The sequence below is a fragment of the Bombyx mandarina genome, chromosome 28 (assembly GCF_030267445.1).
Source record: "Bombyx mandarina strain Sakado chromosome 28, ASM3026744v2".
NCBI lineage: Eukaryota > Metazoa > Arthropoda > Insecta > Lepidoptera > Bombycidae > Bombyx > Bombyx mandarina.
Window position 1 is genome coordinate 2,576,502 of NC_143233.1, and position 18,796 is coordinate 2,595,297.

The 18,796-nt window shown below is 39.4% G+C and overlaps 1 protein-coding gene across 1 annotated transcript; it reads right to left on the reverse strand.

The window, feature by feature from the left end:
- Positions 1-1,014: 1,014 nt before the first annotated feature.
- On the reverse strand, positions 1,015-18,322 carry LOC114240944 (calcium-independent phospholipase A2-gamma). Its single transcript, XM_089739149.1, has 11 exons — positions 17,876-18,322; positions 13,996-14,282; positions 12,577-12,714; positions 11,844-11,933; positions 9,697-9,895; positions 8,918-9,004; positions 7,995-8,113; positions 6,828-7,022; positions 5,934-6,165; positions 4,788-4,929; positions 1,015-4,185 (listed from the first exon to the last, which is right to left on the reverse strand). Exons 1-11 carry the CDS (start codon positions 18,003-18,005, stop codon positions 4,062-4,064), a joined length of 1,743 nt encoding a protein of 580 aa, XP_089595275.1. The 5' UTR covers positions 18,006-18,322; the 3' UTR covers positions 1,015-4,061.
- Between the last annotated feature and the right edge of the window lie 474 nt (positions 18,323-18,796).

The window sequence follows — 18,796 nt, forward strand, 5'->3', positions numbered from 1 at the left end:
TTGCTGTGGTAAAACATGGAGACATCGATTGCATTTTCTTATCAGCTTTAAATAAAATTCTTTTTGTGATTTTGTAGTGCTTACAATTCTTTCGTCCTTTTTTATTTCTCTCTTATTCTAATCACTTTCAGCGCCTTTTTTTAAATTTACCCGGTTGCTACTGTAGCGCCACCCTTATTTAGCAGATGTTAAAGGACACTTTGTCATGTCATGGCGCCGCAATTCCAAGGAGTATCCCTGCAACCTTCCGAGAGTATCGGGATACTTGTCGACATTTCGAGCGATGTCCAGTTTCGGAGTCATTTGGAAGGCAAAGCCAAGTTGGCGTCCAAAATGCTGGGAGTCCTCAACAGAGCGAAGCGGTACTTCACGCCTGGACAGACTTTTGCTTTATAAAGCACAAGTCCGGCCTCGCGTGGAGTACTGCTCCCATCTCTGGGCCGGGGCTCCCAAATACCAGCTTCTTCCATTTGACTCCATACAGAGGAGGGCCGTTCGGATTGTCGATAATCCCATTCTCACGGATCGTTTGGAACCTCTGGGTCTGCGGAGGGACTTCGGTTCCCTCTGTATTTTGTACCGTATGTTCCACGGGGAGTGCTCTGAGGAATTGTTCGAGATGATACCGGCATCCTGTTTTTACCATCGCGCCGCCCGCCATCGGAGTAGAGTTCATCCATACTACCTGGAGCCACTGCGGTCATCCACAGTGCGTTTCCAGAGGTATTTTTTGCCACGTACCATCCGGCTATGGAATGAGCTCCCCTCCACGGTGTTTCACGAGCGCTATGACATGTCCTTCTTCAAACGAGGCTTGTGGAGAGTATTAAGCGGTAGGCAGCGCCTTGGCTCTGCCCCTGGCATTGCTGAAGTCCATGGGCGACGGTAACCACTCACCATCAGGTGAGCCGTATGCTCGTCTGCCTACAAAGGCAATAGAAAAAAATAAAAAAATAAAAACTCACACAGAGAGGGTTCTTACCACTACCCTCCATAAAAAATAAAACAAACAAATTAATAATTTTCATTTATTAATTTATCACAGCTATAAACAAAACTACAAAATCTACATTCAATAATCTATTCGTATCTACATCTAAATATTATTTAATTTAAACTTAACAAGGAAAAAAAACATAAATTTTCAAATCATTCGCGTATCACGATATTTTAATCACAAACAATAATAAAGTCGTTATTATTTATTCATTTTTAAATCGATTCAAAATCGATTATCCGTTTTACACGTCACTGAAGTATGAGCCCACTATGTATTATTTATAATTCGACGCTTGAAAGGCAAACATGACTAAGCGACAATAACTGCTCTGAACATAAAAGATAGGCAATAACCATATTCGATGCGCAAAAAAATAAATTTCTAGGTCTATTAAAATCATTTCAATCCTACAGCTACTAGCTAGATTCTACTACAGCTAGATTCGTTAAAATAAATTTTGTTTTCAGGTATTTCAACTCTAAATTAGTCTACTGTAAAGTTCACGCATTGTCGCTTAGTCATGTTTGCCTTTCAAGCGTCGATATATAATATAGGCTGTAAAGAATCGTGCCCAAAACAAAGGCAAACACTAGATGATTCTTTTTACGATGGCAACAAAAATATAGGGTTGTCAAAATTAGAGTTTGCAATTTTCGTAGTACCTACGTCTGTAGATATGCATTTATGTACCGATACGATACGAATACGTTCAGAGTCCAACTGATGCGCTTAGTGGCCGATGTTGCTGTCCTTGCATTAGAAATTGACGGTCCACGAAAACAAACTTTTTTTTTTAATCTATAAAAATTTAATTTACCTTCTAAATAAAGGCACTCCTATTGATTACGCCTTTTGTTTTCAGGGAACGAAGTTACTGTTTGCATGCAACAAAATGTTCTATTTGATTAGGGATGACTTATAAGTTTTTTTTTAATCAATTAATTAAACCTATTTTTTTTTTAAATCAAAAATTATTCGAATAATAAAATCACTATCACATTTGGACTTATTCTATATGGTTGTCAGCCACTGACCATTCTTTTATTTATTGCTTAGATGGGTGGACGAGCTCACGACCCACCTGGTGTTAAGTGATTACCGGAGCCCATAGACATTTACAGCGTAATTGCGACCACCCACCTTGAGACAAGAGTTCTAAGGTCTTACTTTTACAGTACACCGGCTGGCCCGCCCTTCAAACCGAAACGCATTACTGCTTCACAGCAGAAATAGGCAGGGCGGTGGTACCTACCCGTGCAGACTCACAAGACATCCTACCATCAGTAAACTTGACTCTCTTCTGTTTAACTTGATTCAAAATATAAATCACCTATACAATATCCCAGGTCTTACCCAGAACTGCAAGCTATAATCTTAAACTAGATAAAATTATTTTATAAACAATAACATTTAAATTTTAATTGATTGCTTAAAAAGCGCGCTTCGATGTTCGTTGATAAATATTAATATACGCGAAAAATAACAATAATAATGTTGCTAGCTTAAAAACAAAAAAGTATTTTATATTTCTCAAGTTTCCCCAAATTTCCGGGAACAGTATTGCCAACTACAAAGTTGTACCGATAAACAATCTAAAGACTAGTTTCATAGATTTGCCAGAAATTTGAAAACAAAAATCTCCCATACATATTGGAGTATGTATAGTGTAGATTCTAAAAAAAAACATCTATTCATTTATACATAAAACAAGCTATGCTCATTAAGATAAGTTTTAAGTATTATTATTTTTTATTGCCCTTGTAGGCAGACGCGCATACGGCACACCTGATGGTGAGTGGTTACCGTCGCCCGTGGACTCCAGCAATGCCAGGGGCAGAGCCAAGCCGCTGTCTACCGTCAAAAGTTACATAATATGAACAAAATATTACAATTTCATAATAATATATATTATTATATATATATACCTAATATCTAATAATCGAGTTTTTATTACATGACTAGAAGGAGTACAGACAGCATACAAATGCAAACGAAAAATAGCATTTTTTTTTTATTGCACTTGATACGTGCCGGAGGCTGTAGACATCACGGCTTGAGACATGAGGTCCGAATCTCAATAAGTCTCAATCGTATAACGGTTTTCCCGACATCCGAACGAAAGCAGCGGTGCATTCTACCATCAGAACCTGACTATACCAATTTGAAAAGCTTTCCTTAACTTTAAATATCTCTAAAGAGGCGATTGTTCTTTTTAATATCGCCTTCAGTAGTGCTTAGTGCGAGTTTTTTAACGTTCTGGATAGCGTAAAAGTTAACTCAAATTTGTATGGAGTTGGAACGTTTGCCTACGTTTGCCGCTAGGGGCGCTGTTTCAACTGTATACAAATTTGAGTTAACTCTTACGCTATCGAGAACGTTAAAAAACTCGCACTAAGCACACTGATGTTAAATTAACAAAAACGTCAGACGAATTTGACAATAATCTAATATATAACAATCTCGTGTCGCAGCGTTTCTTGCCAAACTCCTCTGAAACGGCTCAACCGATTCTCATTAAATTCCGTGTGCATATCGGGTAGGTCTGAGAATAGATCAACATCTATTTTTCATACCCCTAAATATTATGGGATGATCTTCCACAAAAAAAATCCTAGAAAAACCGTTTATGGCAAAACAGTTTGCCAGGTCAGCTAGTAATAAAATAAAAATGTTGTCTGTATTACCATCGCGGACACAAGCAGAAGAGAAGGATTTTTAAAGACAAATTCAGATATTACTGTGAAAAGAGGTACATTAAGACTACGGTCTCAAAGCGAGTTTATACAGCTTCGGCAACTTATATAATAAATAACGAACACTACTTAATAACAAACGGTCAAGCGCATATTGAATTTTTTTAGACCTACCCACATCTGTTCTCTTCACTCTCGTCTGTCCACCCATAAGCGAGAAAGAGACAGGCTATAGTGTATCCGCGGCTCAAGCGAGAAAGAGACGGGCTATATAATAGAGTGCGACAAACGCTACATTGATCTGGGTCGCAACAACCTCACTGGCGACTCGTTGGATTTCCGGCCGTGCGCGTGAGGTCGGGCGACTGTCAGTGCCCCTGGACTAGGCCCATGATCTGCCGCTTGTGCCGCACGTAGTCTGCCGCGCGCTGCACGAGGCCGCGCCTCCGGGTCAGCATCGCGGCCGCGCGCTCGAACTTGTGCTGGTTCCGTCTGGGAAGGGATTCGAACTTTTAGAAGTGAAAAGGCCGAACTGTTTTTAACTCTTCGACTGCCGTGTAGGTCACAGGTGCCCTACGCGGCACACTGAAGTAAATTATGTCGATTTGTGTTACTAAGGCGCCGGAAGATGTAGTGGATTTTGGAAAATACGATTCCAAACAGACCTAAAAGACTACAACATACATTACAACAAACAAAAAAGACAAAGTTAGGCAATCCAAGCGCTTAGTAACAGAAATCGACACAATTACTTCAGTGCGCCGCGTAGGGCACCGGTGACCTACTTTAAAGGCCAGTTAAAGGTCTAAAAGGGCCACCATTTTACAGAGGTAAATGTAAAATGACCACCATTTTACAGAGATTATCTTTCATCCCATATCATCTCATCTCATTTCATTTCATGTCACGATTTCATATTAATCAACTGCATTCCATTTCATAATATCATTTTTCATTAAAATTAAAATGAGACTTGACTTAAAGGTCTTAGTTACCAGGTCATAAAATCCCTTAAAGAAAAAAAAAGAGCGTCTCTCCCCGACTGGGTCCTGGTGTGAGCACGGGGGTCCGTGGCCACGTGAGCCACCCCTCACCTGATATAGTCATTGGTGTCTGTGAGCAGACTGGCCAGTTTCTCAGGATCGATCTCGTCCATAGCGCACTCCTGCATCAGCGGGGGGTTGAAGCGGTAGTAAGAGCCCGGGGGCAACAGCTCGCTCACGACCAGGTGCACTCCTGATAACAAACCGTACACTAGATGTAAAAGCTTAAAGCTTCAGCTCTCAAAATCACATTTAAATTTCGATGACCTTTAAATCGTGTAATAAAAATTATGATTTACGTGTTAACTGGTGGTACCACCCTAACTATTTTGGCGGTGAAGCAGTAATACGATTTTGTTTGAAAGGTGGGGCAGCCGTTGTACTGTAAAATCGTAGAATTTAGAAGTCTTGTTGATGTCTATGGGCTCCACGGTAACCACAAAACAGGACAACGCCCATGTGGGCCGTGATCTCGTCCAACGGTTTAAAAAAAATTGACTTTCAATTGACAAGAAAAACTCCAAACTAAAAAATTGAGGGTAGTTTAGCACAACTAAAGTATTAGTGACCGATCCCATAGATTTTTTTTTGTACAATTTTTCCTTATTAGCAAATGCAAGGGGATCCCATAGACAGCCCACTGAGTTTCTCGCCGGATCTTCTCTGTGGTAGTAGCTCTGCGAAGCACTGCTCTTGCTAGGACTAGTGTCAGAAAATTCTCTCAGGTTGAGTCCGTGAGCTCACCTACCCGTCCGGATGTAGTTGGAATAGCCTCTTATGCTATCAGTGAATAAGTAGGAGAAAAAGTGACCAACCAAAATAATAAAGTAAATGAACAAAATAAAACAATTGACAACTTCACTTCTCGTGTTCCGCTGAAAAGACTCCGCTATTGTGAAGATGAGTCATCAGGGGTGTCTCCGGTCATCGTTCTCGTCGAACCGGTCGCGCGACGAAGGGCTCGACGAGTAAATTAACCCTCAGACACAGCCCACTGAGTTTCTCGCCAGATCTTCTCAGTGGGTCGCGTTTCCGATCCGGTGGTAGATGCTGCGAAGCACGGCTCTTGCTAGGGTTCATGTTAGCAACGTCGTCAGGTTTGAGCCCCGTGAGCTCACCTACTGGTTAAGGTTAGGCTGATATAGCCTCTCAAGGCTCTCAGCTTAGGTAGGAAAAAAAAAGGGGTATCACTCGTACCTTCGGTATCAGTGGCGGACTCCAATATCTTGTTGAACTTCTCCTTCCAACTGGTCCCTGCTGGGTCCTTCGGTGCGCCCTTACTCAGACCCCTGTTCTCCGCGTGTTTGTTGAGGGCCTTCCCCGTTCCTACAGATATGATGGTGCCCTTCCTTAGGGCATCCGCTCCGTACAGTAGCCTGGCTTCGTGTATCCCCACCCCGGTAGGATTGTTCACCATAATGCCACCATCCTGTGAAGGATACATCCTTATATATTCACAGTATTAACAAGGTATTTAAAGAAATACGCTATTTATGACAAATATTAAAATAAAACATTTGTTGATGCAAAAACGACTGACTATTTAAGAGTTCTTAAGGGTGTTCTTTTGGGTAATTACTGAAAATGTATTTTCATTGAGAAGGTGATTTTCAGGAAAAGTATTTAATTGGCTTAGAGGCTAGTAGTATGTCATTTAAAAAAATATGGTAATCTAGTATTGGTTTTCATTAAAACATTTGCTCGAAAGAGATCGCTTTTAGCGATAAGATGGCCTATTGTACAAATGTATCTGCTTTTTGACGGTTTTTTTTTGGAATTCAAACTGTGTTTTGGTGTACAATAAAGTGTATTTATTCTCTCTATGTATTCCCTATTGAAAATTGTTAACAAAATACATACAAAAGAATCAATTTGAAAGCAATTTTAATCCAGGACGATATGAAAATTTCTAAAAATGAAAAAAAAATTAGGTAAAAACGCACGCACGAACGCATGTACGCACGCACGCACGCACGCATGTACGCACGCACGCACGCACGCACGTACGCACGCACGCACGCACGCACGTACGCACGCACGCACGCACGCACGCATGTACGCACGTACGCACGCCCGCCCGCACGGACTCACCTGGTGGATGAGTCCGTCCAGCGTGAACTCGTGGAAGTAGGTGGGCGCGGCGGCGGAGGCGCGCACGGCCTGCCACAGCGCGGGGCGGCCGCTGCCCGGCAGCGCGGCGCGCACGCGGAACCCGCACGAGTACGAGCGGAACACGTACGGGCTCAGCCCCGCGCCCGGACGCACCACGCACGACACCAGCGCGATCTGGGGGGTGGGGAGGGGGGTGTCATCACTGCTTCACGGCACATTTTTTTTGTTGTGGCTTAGATGGGTGGACGAGCTCACAGCCCACCTGGTGTTAAGTGGTTACTGAAGCCCATAGACATCTACAACGTAAATGAGCCACCCCTCTTGAGATATAAGTTTTAAGGTCTCAAGTATAGTTACAACGGCTGCTCCACCCTTCAAACCGAAACGCATTACTGCTTCATGGCAGAAATAGGCAGGGTGGTGGTACCTACCCGCGCGGACTCACAAAAGCTCCTACCATCAGTAATTACGCAAATTATAATTTTGCGGGTTTGCTTTTTATCACCTCCACTCTGTTTGCTTGTTATCAGCCTCACTCTGACGCGCTGCTTTTTATTTTCGTACCTATTCTAGTAACCTCGAGGGGCTATACTAGATTCACAGAGCTGGTAGGTGAACTCACAGGGCTCTGGCCTGACGACGTTGCTAATACTGACCATAGCAAGAGCAGTGCTTCGCAGAATCTACCAACGGATCAGAAACGCGACCCACTGAGTAGATCCCTCCCTAATTAGCTTTAATATTCTGACCGGTATATAAATAGGGTAAAAGAAATAAAAATGTCAAGTGTTAGTCCGGTTTACTGTATAAACATGTTTCTTTTTAGTTTTCAAACTACCTACACGTGTTAAATTTATCTTTAGAAACATACATACAATATAAATTGGAGATTGTTCAATTATTATTTTTTTCGAAAACATCCCATCTTTTGTCTCTCATAACCTAATTTACATATCGGAGAAAGATCAGGAATTATACTCTTAGTGGTAAGTAAGAATTAGAGCCCTAAATTACCGAAGCAAATAACATCATAGTTCTCGGACGAATCACCTCATTCCTGGTTCGATCTCACAGAGAAACTCGGAACATATCTTTGCTCATTGGATGATGACCTTGAGCCTTCTGATAAGGTCGCCAATAATTTACCTTCGGCCTGTTGTACCGGTTGCACTCGGAGAGCGTACAGTTCCTGAGATTCTCCTGCAGCATCTTCTCCCAAGCCTCGGTGTCGTAGTACGAGTGGGTCCAGACCAGCCTGGACGTGCCTGAGCAATCAACGAAGGGAAACGGTCATTCATTTTGTTTTGTATTTGTTGTATAAAGCCGACCCACATGGGAGAGGTTTATGCGTGGTGTGAGCAGTTTTAATTTCTATGTTTATTTATATGTAAACGTTCGATGAATATTGCTGTAGCGTCTGGTGATCAAGTTCACGTCCCACCTCGTTTTAAGCCGTAGGTATATTATATAGACATCCCAAAGGGAATTCTATTGGCCAGCTTGAAATGTTTTTCGCCCTGACTGATGGACGAATTCACAGGGTTCAACCTGAGAGACATTGATGACATTGGTCTTAAGCAAGAGCATTACTTCGCTGAATCTATCACCGGCTCGGATCGCAACCCACTAATATTTTTTAAGGGATTTTATGACCTGGTAAGTGAGGTCAAGTCATATTTTAATTTTAATGAAAACTTTTTTATTTGAAAAATGATATTATGAAATGAAATGAGATGATATGAGATGAAATATAATCTCTATATCTGTCCCTATAAAATGGTGGTCATTTACTGAGACTTTTTCAGTGGACTTTTAGGAGGATCCCGAAAAGTTACGTTCGGCGGTTTTGTTTCATTTGCCCACATTTGTGCACTTTCACAGATACTAAACAGTTAATAAACCACCGTTATTACACATTTAAACCTGAAGAAACACTAAATAGATGAAATAAAACAAATCACAGGACTTCACTCCTCGCGTTCCCGCCTAAAAGTCCCACCCACTAAGAAGATCCGGTGAGATACTCTGTGGGTTTATTTCTGGCCAGTTCTAGTTCTGTTAATGCCTACCTCCGATGACCGAGGTCTTCCCAAACATCTCCTTTGACAGCGTGCGATACATCTGACTCGCGGTCTCCAGCGAACCGATGCCGCTGCCTACAAAAAAAAAAGTGTTTAATTTTTTTTTTTAAATTCGGATCCACATTTGTTTAGTGAGAAAGAAAGATAAATTTTGAGTAGGTACATATTTTTTTTGAAATTCGAACAACGTTTGCTTAGTGACGAATAAGACATAAATTTATATTATATATTTTTTTTGTTTTACAATTCGACTCGAACCTTTTGTTTAGTGACAAACGAGTCAGTGGTAGTTGTGTGTAATGATAAACTTACTTTTGAACTTATTCACAGTACGATCGAAAAATAAAGACGGTATCTTTAAAAAAAATCACCTTTAAACAGTGAACCTAACTGAATTTCATCGTTTTTTTTATTATTTATTAGATGGGTGGGCGAGCTCACAGTCCACCTGGTGTTAGGTGGTTATTCCCTCACCGTGGAAGTCAACGTGGAAGTGAGGTTCAAAGATTCGATTGCAAACAAACAAACACACATAATTGCGTGTTAATTACAACATTTTTAATGACGTTAGGGCTGTATCAATGTATTAGGCACCACCATTCTGTCTATATCGTGCATTGCGGTTTTTAAGTCGACACAGCTGTTAGAAGATTTGAGACATAGGTCTCCCAGATCAAGGCGGTTCCATTAACGCTGTGACGTGACTTAAAATCAGTGAAATCCATATCAGTCATGAAAAAAAAACAACAAAAAACACCCCAAAATACCGATAACAGCAGCGATGATGGCTCCCGTACTAACGCCTATAATGTAGTCGAAGAGCTCGTGCACTTTCCTTCCCGTTATCTTCTCCAGGTGTTTTAGGATCTCTATGGCTATCAGACCTCGTATTCCACCTCCGTCAAGGGACAGAATGTTTGGGCCTGGTCCTTTAGTGGGCCCCGTGTACCCCACCAGAGCGAGGGCCTGCAATGTGAGAGCAATGCTTAACTATAACGGTGTGTCCAGCTAACGACGATGATTTATATGCCAACTGAGTTTCTCGCCGGGTCTTAGCAGTGGGTCGCGTTTCCGATCCGGTGGTAGATTCTGCGAAGCACTGCTCTTGCTAGGGCCAGTGTTAGTAACGTTTTCGGTTTGAACCCCGTGAGCTCACTTACACGTTACAGCCTGGCCACGGGACATTCGCCGATACGAATATTCGCGCGGTGCGAACGGCGAAGCGTCTAGCGACTAAAATAAGAGCATAGAAATGTACCTAACAAGCCACGCGCACCGGCGACCGGCGAAGCGACCGGCGGAATGTACCGAGCGAATCGCGCGGGCGACTTACGATGCGGCGGGCGAGCAAAACAAATGCATGAATAAGGACGGCGCAAGCCACGGAGTCGAGCGGTAGTCGCGGCGAATAGTGCAGTGATTAAATGAGTTTAGTTGTTTTCGCCGCGAAAAATGAACGCCGAAATTTTTATATTTTATATTTTTTATTAATTTTTTTTTTTTTTTAAACTCTTCGTGGCCGATCGGATAAGGAGTCCGGTGTTGAGCGATGCACCGGTAGTCGAATATCAGACGGGTACCAATTTTTGTAATGAAATACGTACTCAACAAATTTTAATGTTCACGATTGATTTCCACAGTGAAGGAATAACATCGTGTAATAAAAATGAAACCCTCAAAATTATAATTTGCGTAATTACTGGGGGTAGGACCTCTTGTGAGTCCGCGCGGGTAGGTACCACCACCCTGCCTGTTTCTGCCGTGAAGTAGTAATGCGTTTCGGTTTGAAGGGTGGGGCAGCCATTGTAACTATACTTGAGACCTTAGAACTTATATCTCAAGGTGGGTGGCGCATTTACGTCGTGGATGTCTATGGGCTTCAGTAACCACTTAACACAAGGTGGACTGTGAGCTCATCCACCCATCTAAGCAATAAAAAAAAAATTGCTGAAATAGCTAGCTAGACCAGCTATTTGGAAGTCTAGCCACCCAAAGTATTTCTCGTACTTCTTGTGGAATTCTCCATCTATAGGTATACTCTGATTCTTATTCAAATCATCTTCACAATCTTTTCCAAATAATAGGTCCTGAACCAAAAAACTATTAATTTGTAAGCAATATCGAAATAATTTCGATATAGACATTTCGCTGTCGGACTTCCTTACTAGTCGCGGCGGCGAACGTGAGTACCCGTGGCCTGCAAACGGTGCTGCGCGAATGGTCGCCTCGTCCACCGCTTCGCTGTTCGCACCGCCGATCCCCGTGGCCAGGCCGTTAGGGTGAAGCTGAAACAGCCTCTCAAGGCTATCAGCATAGGTAGGAACAAAGAAAAAAGAATTCATCTATTTCATTTCATCCTTCATGTTATCCAGTTCATCCTGCCCAACTCACTGGTCATTCATTAATCGTCAGCCCCTTGATAGGCACTGCTAGGCATGGGCCCTCCCTTTTTTATGCCCTAATGTCCGATCGCCGCCCATTCTCACCCTCGGCTACCCCGCTGCCCTGACCATGTCATCAGTCCACCGTGCCGTAAGTCTTCCGGGATCTCCACGACCTAATCTTTGCCACTATTCCGATACTGTTACTTCATTTATTACCATTTGGCCTTGCCAAGTACACCTATTATTAAAAGTAGATGATTGGGATGGGTGGATATGAATAGCGGGCGTTCGAACATTATAGCTTAAAAAAGAGGCCTATGCCCAGTAGTGGGTCCCAAAAGGCTAAAAAAGGCGAGAGAGTAAGAGTGTGAGAGAGTGAGAGAGAGATAGTGAGAGTGAGAGAGAGATAGTGAGAGTGAGAGAGAGATAGTGAGAGTGAGAGAGAGATAGTGAGAGTGAGAGAGAGATAGTGAGAGTGAGAGAGAGATAGTGAGAGTGAGAGAAAGAAAGGGAGATGAATGAACGTTTACCTCATTAACGACTCCTTTCACTTGTTTATCGATTTCAATGTCATCGTTTAGTTTGTTTTCCACGCGCAATAACGCCCTGACCGCACCTTCCTGAAAAGAAAACCATATCAAACCCGCCCATTAAGCTTGGCGTTACACAAAAAAAAAAACTGCTACCTACGCCGAAAGTTCGGTTTTCGCCCCGCTGTACGGGGAAGAATGTCTAGCTTTTCCTCCCTGGGTACTGACAAGTGCGCATGCGCGTTAGTGTCTACGGCTACTCTCACGCACCTAAAGTTCTCCGCCGTTGTTGTGCTCGGGTAATTGCTTCGGCTCGGGTGGCAATTTTACACGCGGGAGGAAATATCCAGCTTTTCTCCCTTGCTGCACAATGTACTATATGATTGCATAGCTGAAGTCTAATGGACAATCACACGAGTCCGCCTTCTTGATGAGGCGGAGATCTATCTATCTATTGATTATATGTTAGGGCTGTCCCATCCTACAAACTGGAACGTATGCCTGCTTCGCGACAATAGGCAGGATGTTGGAGCCTATCCGTGCTTGGAATACACTCGAGAACTAGTAAAAACCGGTTCAAAAATAAAGACCATCCAGCGAGTACTTTTGCCCCCAATGACGTCATACGTGGTTAAGAATCGTGGATATGTATTAGGCAAAGCGCGAGCGGCATTTTCTTTATTTAATACCTTCAATACTTAAAATCCTGTAGAGATCTTATTAGTGCCTTTACCTTGATAGCATAATCTCTGGCTTCAGGATACTGCGTGAGGTGATCTATGAAATGTTCCGTTCTTTTCATGAGGCATTCTGAAGTTTCAGCAGTTACGATCGCGGATATGACGTACGCAGTCCGAGAATGTATCGATGTCTGAAAGGGAAAGATAAAAATTTAGCTTCTTTTTTTTTAGGGATTTTATGACCTGGTAACTGAAACCTTTAAGTCATGTCTTATTTTAATTTACATTCATATTTTTATGAAAAATTATATTATGGAGTGAAATGAAATGAAAATGATTAATTTGAGACATTAATCAACTGGGATGAAATTAAATGAAATGATATGGGATGAAATATAATCTCAGTAAAATGGTGGTCATTTACTAAGATTTTTTCAGTGGACTTTTTGGAGGATCCCGAGAAGTTACGTCCAGCGGCTTTGTTTCACTTTCCCACATTTGTGCACTTTCACAGATATTAAACAGTTAATAAACCACCATTATTACACATTTAAACCCGAAGAAACACTAAATAGACAAAATAAAACAAATCACACAACTTCACTCCTCGCGTTCCCGCCAAAAAGTCCAAATTTAGCTTCTTTCGTCTTACTTGTCGCAGAACCGTCTATGCGTTATAGGTTGAAACAGAGAACATAGATTAAGGATTCATGCCTCTATGGACTTCGGTAGACACTTAATACCATAACACCACAAATCGAAATAATTCGACAATCGTGTCTTCTTACTTTTATCTTGGAAGACAAATAGCACATCATACAATTACTGATACCAGATGATGTTGATTAGTTACTGTCACTTAAAGGACTAATAGCAATAGCAGATCCAAAACGGCTGTCTATGGCAAAGAAATCTCTTCAAACCAAGTTCGACAAATGTCATTTTTTAAAAAAAAACTCTCGACAACGGAGTGCCAAATTCGCCTCTGGAAACGCGCGGCGTGCGCACATGTATGCGTGATGTGGGTGATCAGTATTATTGGGTCAGCTGGGAAGTTCACTGAACTTTCTATTTACGTCGAGAGAATAGCTAGGTCTATTTCGATGCGCTTATTGTTCATATGATCCCAATAAGCAGACGATAGGACACCTCACTCTTAGGAGGACTCTTACTGGTGAACCTCTTGTGAGTCTGCACGGGTAGGTACCACCACCCCGCCTATTTCTGCCGTGAAGCAGTAATGCGTTTCGGTTTGAAGGGTGGGGCAGCCGTTGTAACTATACTGAGACCTTAGAACTTATATCTCAAGGTGGGTGGCGCATTTACGTCATAGATGTCTATGGGCTCCAGTAACTACTTAACACCAGGTGGGCTGCGAGCTTGTCCACCCAAATAAGCTATAGAAAAAAAAAACCATTTCTTTTCTAGTTCCCGCCAAAATAAAAAGCTGCATATCACAAACGGAAACATACCTTCGTAACAGTTGGCTTGTTGGACTTCCAGCTTGGCTCCGATAACTTGCCGAAGTGCAAATCCTTTTTCAACTTCAACCCTTGAAGGAAGCTTTCGAATGTTATTTCCTTTGCCTCGGAGCCGATGCCGAGTCCACCGGCCTGCCTCTCGTCAGACTTTTCGCTTTTGTGAGTTTCCTCGATGGCCGTAGCTTTAACTCTAGTGTCCTTTAAATTTATTACTTCTTGACTTTTATTTTGTTCTATTACTTGGACGGACAACGCTTTTTCTAGTTTCGTCAGGAACCCTAAAAGCGTAGATTATCAATTAGCATTCGTTAAAAGCGTGCTAATTTTCAGCTATTCGTAATTTGTCGGTGCGAATACGTATTTATAGGTTTTCTTTTTATTTTATTGCTTAGATGGTTGGACTGGAGCCCATAGACATCTACAACGTAAATGCGCCACCCACCTTGAGATATAAGTTCTAAGGTCTCAGGTATAGTTACAACGGTCGTCATGGCCTAATAAATAAGACTTGTATCGAGTGATACGACATAACCGATATTCAAATTCCCCAGACGTGTTGCAATTTTTCTAAGAAATAATTTCCAAGTTGAGGGAATATTATATTCTAAAACCGGTAATATACATTTTGATTATTTAAGGTCGGGCGTACTCTATAATCAAATACGGGAAGGCACTACCCTATCTGCAGCAAAGCATTAATGCAATTCAGTTTTTTTTCCAGAATAAGAGAAGGAGACAGAAAGCATGTGAAATGCTTTTTTTTTAATTATTACTGGTCTAGATTAAAGTTCTTTAACCAAACTTTCATGTATTCCTAAATACTATTTGAAATATTATTTGGAGCAGAATGGAATGAGTGGAGTTAAGAAAATGTTCCAGTAAAATGACAGGAATTTGGAAATGAGAAGAGAGTGAAAAGAAGCCACATACAGCAATATTAGTTTCATTTTCTCACGCATATGCACTTTCACAGATGCTAATAAGCCACCATCCAACCCGAGAAAAATTCAATTAACAAAACTGAAACAATTACATCAACATTTCTTTTCTAGTTCCCGACACATAAAAAAAAAGTCAAAGATTACTGTTATTAATGCACTGTATTTATTTTACTTTAATCTGTAATTACTAGGTGTAATCTATAGCCATCTAAGTTCACCTGGCCCTATGTTTACTTTATTAAATAATACTCTTTATCTTCTACAAAGATAACACTCGTCAAATATTTTTGAATAATGATTAAATACATTTTCATATCAAAAAGGTCAACACGAGAAAATGTCAATATTTGATTATAACGTAACGCGGTTTTTATATTATTTATCTTATCGTATGTATATGTACATACGGCGTTGACATTTATTTTCTTATTGAATAAAAACATGCTGTTTTCGTGTGACAACCACTTATTAGGTTATCGAAGACTTTTACTTTCTGCAAAAACTGATATTTTTATCATAATCGTAAAATTAAATCAGTTCAATATAATTTCATATACAAAGTGGAACATAATTTCAATATTTTGATATCTATAAAAATTTTGTTTTAAAGTATTGTATTTTGTAGTGCATTATTTTGTATTGTATTTGTATAAAAATGTTGTTACATTTCAAATAATAAAAATAAATGAGCTGCTTTCATGATGTAACATATAATATTACATTGTAACTTATCGGATCGAGTGGTACTACTTGGCGCATTTTCACAAATGATTTCCACGATCAATAAACAACATCATGTAACAAAATGATCAATTAATAATTTCTTGTGATATCCTCTGATATAACAGCCATGCATTTTAGTTTGAAGGGCAGGACAGCCTTTGCTTAACACAACGGTGACTTGGGCCTTACATCTCAAGGTAGGCGGAATTGCAGGATTGTCTGTGAGCTCTGGCAATCACCAGAGTCTTAAGGTGGTATATGAGTTCTTTTAGTGGTCACCATCAACCTTTCTAATTATGATTATGCATACAATAGAAAATCCTACAGCTCTTAAATTTAAAATGTCAGGACATTACAAATTTGTGCAGGCACTTACCATAAATTTAATATTACTAATACACAAAAACCAATTATGACATCACACATTGTGATCTGTGATTTCATATGATGGGAAAAATATATTAAAATAATTCGTTTTTATTTAGTTTAGTGTAGAGTACCATTACCATTTCACAAAAAAAAAAAAAAATTAATGTTTAATATTATTGTATTATCAGACTTATTACATTATATTATTTTATTAAGATCATCTGAATAAAATTAATAGACTATTATTGTTATTTTATTAGTGTCTTGTTACATATTAAGACTTTAACCACGACTCCAACCACTCTCGAGTTAGGTGATAGATTTCATGTTGTGATGATCTATGACTTCGGTAGCCACTTAGTATTGAGTGACCCATGAGTCTCAATACAGTAAAACTTATTCATACCAAGACCTGATTGACATGCAATTTGGAATATATGAATGGACCCAGAATTCTGTATTTAAGGCAGACATTGGTACCACCTCAACATGGTCCAGCAACAGTAATGTCTCCAAAAGAAGCAATATGTTGCTATTTAATATGTTTTATGTTACTATATTTAATTCAGTAAGTACATCAATGCTTTCAAAGCAAACTTATCTGTAGATATATTTTTTGTGTATTCATGACTCTAAAGATATGATATAAAAGTTTTACATTTTTAGCCCATAAAAGCTCTGAAATATGAATAAAATAATTAAAAGTTTCAACTGTAAAACTGTTTTTTAACTTCATTAAAATAACTATACCTATCTAATCTCGTATTATTAGCATGCTAACTGATAAATTAATCACATTTTTATAGAACACTTTGCATTGGCAGCTGTTTAATTGGCATTTGTAGGTGCACATTTATTTTGTCATTTACTTCTACTTAATATAGGCTAAGAAATGTTACGAGGTTACACTTGGTCACATCTATTGTGGCTCTTTTTATTTCTAAGTAATCAATCAATGGGGCTTTGGCAATCAAAAGAGCAACTATGCTGATGCGTCCATGTTTTGTATTGTAAAAAATAAGCAGTATGGTGATAGCCTGTGAGAGCTGACCGCTTGATCTAATGATTGTCAACAGATGGTGATCAGTGTGCTGATGAAATTGCAGATGTTTCCACTCCCCATTCACCTAATATTATCTCTGTTTCATTTGAGAATATTATCATTTATGCCCTATAAAAATTATGACTAAGGTCAGCTGTGGATGTCTAGAATACAATTTTGCAACTCAGTTAACACATGGAAAAGTTAGTTGAGCATTAAACAAACAAAATAAAAAATAAAGACTTTTTAATTTTTTCATATTTGTTTTTATAGTTCCACACTTTTGCAATGCAGCACATACATCTGAATTAAATGCTAACAATTCGCTTCCCAAGCAAAAGAACTAATGATAAGCACAATTTGTAAAATATTGAAATTTAAAAAATTAATAGTTGAAACTTCACTTTTTTCAGCCATTATTTTTTTAAAGGCTGCCAAATGAAAAGATTTATACTGCATGTTTAATTTCAAATCTAAATGATCAAAAAAAAGGTATTTCACAAATATAATTAATTTAATGGATTAACTTGCAAATTGTTGTGATTAAAAAGATTTTTTAGAACCCTATTTATGCATTTTAATATAATTAGAAGTCCAATGAATTTAAAGAATGTTCAAAAATGTTTATGGTCTGGGTATGTAGTGTACAAAAACAAGAATTTACCAATTATTGAGAACCCAGAAAACCTTTTCTAATATGTCAACGATTTTTTTTTCGTTTTAAGAAGTAAATTCCAAAAATAGACAAGACATCATGATTCTAAGTTTAGAAATAAATAGAACAAAAATAACTTACTTTCCCATTGTTCTGGTGTAACTGGTTTAATTTTTTGAATTAATTTTTCTGCTTCTGCATTCAAATTTGTTAGAGACAAATAGTGTCGCAGTACGCGCCACTGACCTCCGAAAGACGACATATTTTTCATTTTTAAATACACATCTGTAGTAAATGAAGACAGAAAAATATCCAAGAAAGTTATTCCAACACTCCACTAAAGAATAAATAGCAAAATATTTAGTCTAGTTCTTCTAAAATATTGTTTTTATGGTACACCACAATCAACAACAAATTTGACAAAACTAAAAGGAGTGCGTTCGCTTCACAACGTTTCGTGTTAATAACATATTTACGCGGAGTGTGAGAGCAAGCTCTCAAAACAAATATTTGCAATACGCAAAATTAAAATAATCAGAGTCGCAAAATTTGTCAGACTTAAAAACAATAAAAACACTGTGACGTCACTTGACGTCAAATCGTATGATCTTTTACTCTTAAATATTTTTTTGGCAAAGGTTTCATGGTTGTCCTTGACCCAAAAAAATACGCAAATAAATACAAGCTATTTAATGTGGTGTTACACAAATGGCCAATATCAGGGGTTAAAGTATGAAATTGCCGATTTGTGCTGAAAATTTTAAATTCGTTTTTTTTTCACTTAACATATTTATTTAATCAAAATATCTACCATTATTAACTATACATTGCTGCCATATAATAGGAAGGTCATTTATGCTTTTGCGATGGAACTCTGGTGATCTAGATTCCACAAACTGTGTAAAAACATTTCGTACTGCCTTTTTTTATTGCTTAGATGGTTGGACGACCTCACAGCCCACCTGATGTTAAGTGGTTACTGGAGCCCATAGACATCTACAACGTAAATGCGCCACTCACCTTGAGATAAGTTCTAATGTCTTAGTATAGTTACAACGGATG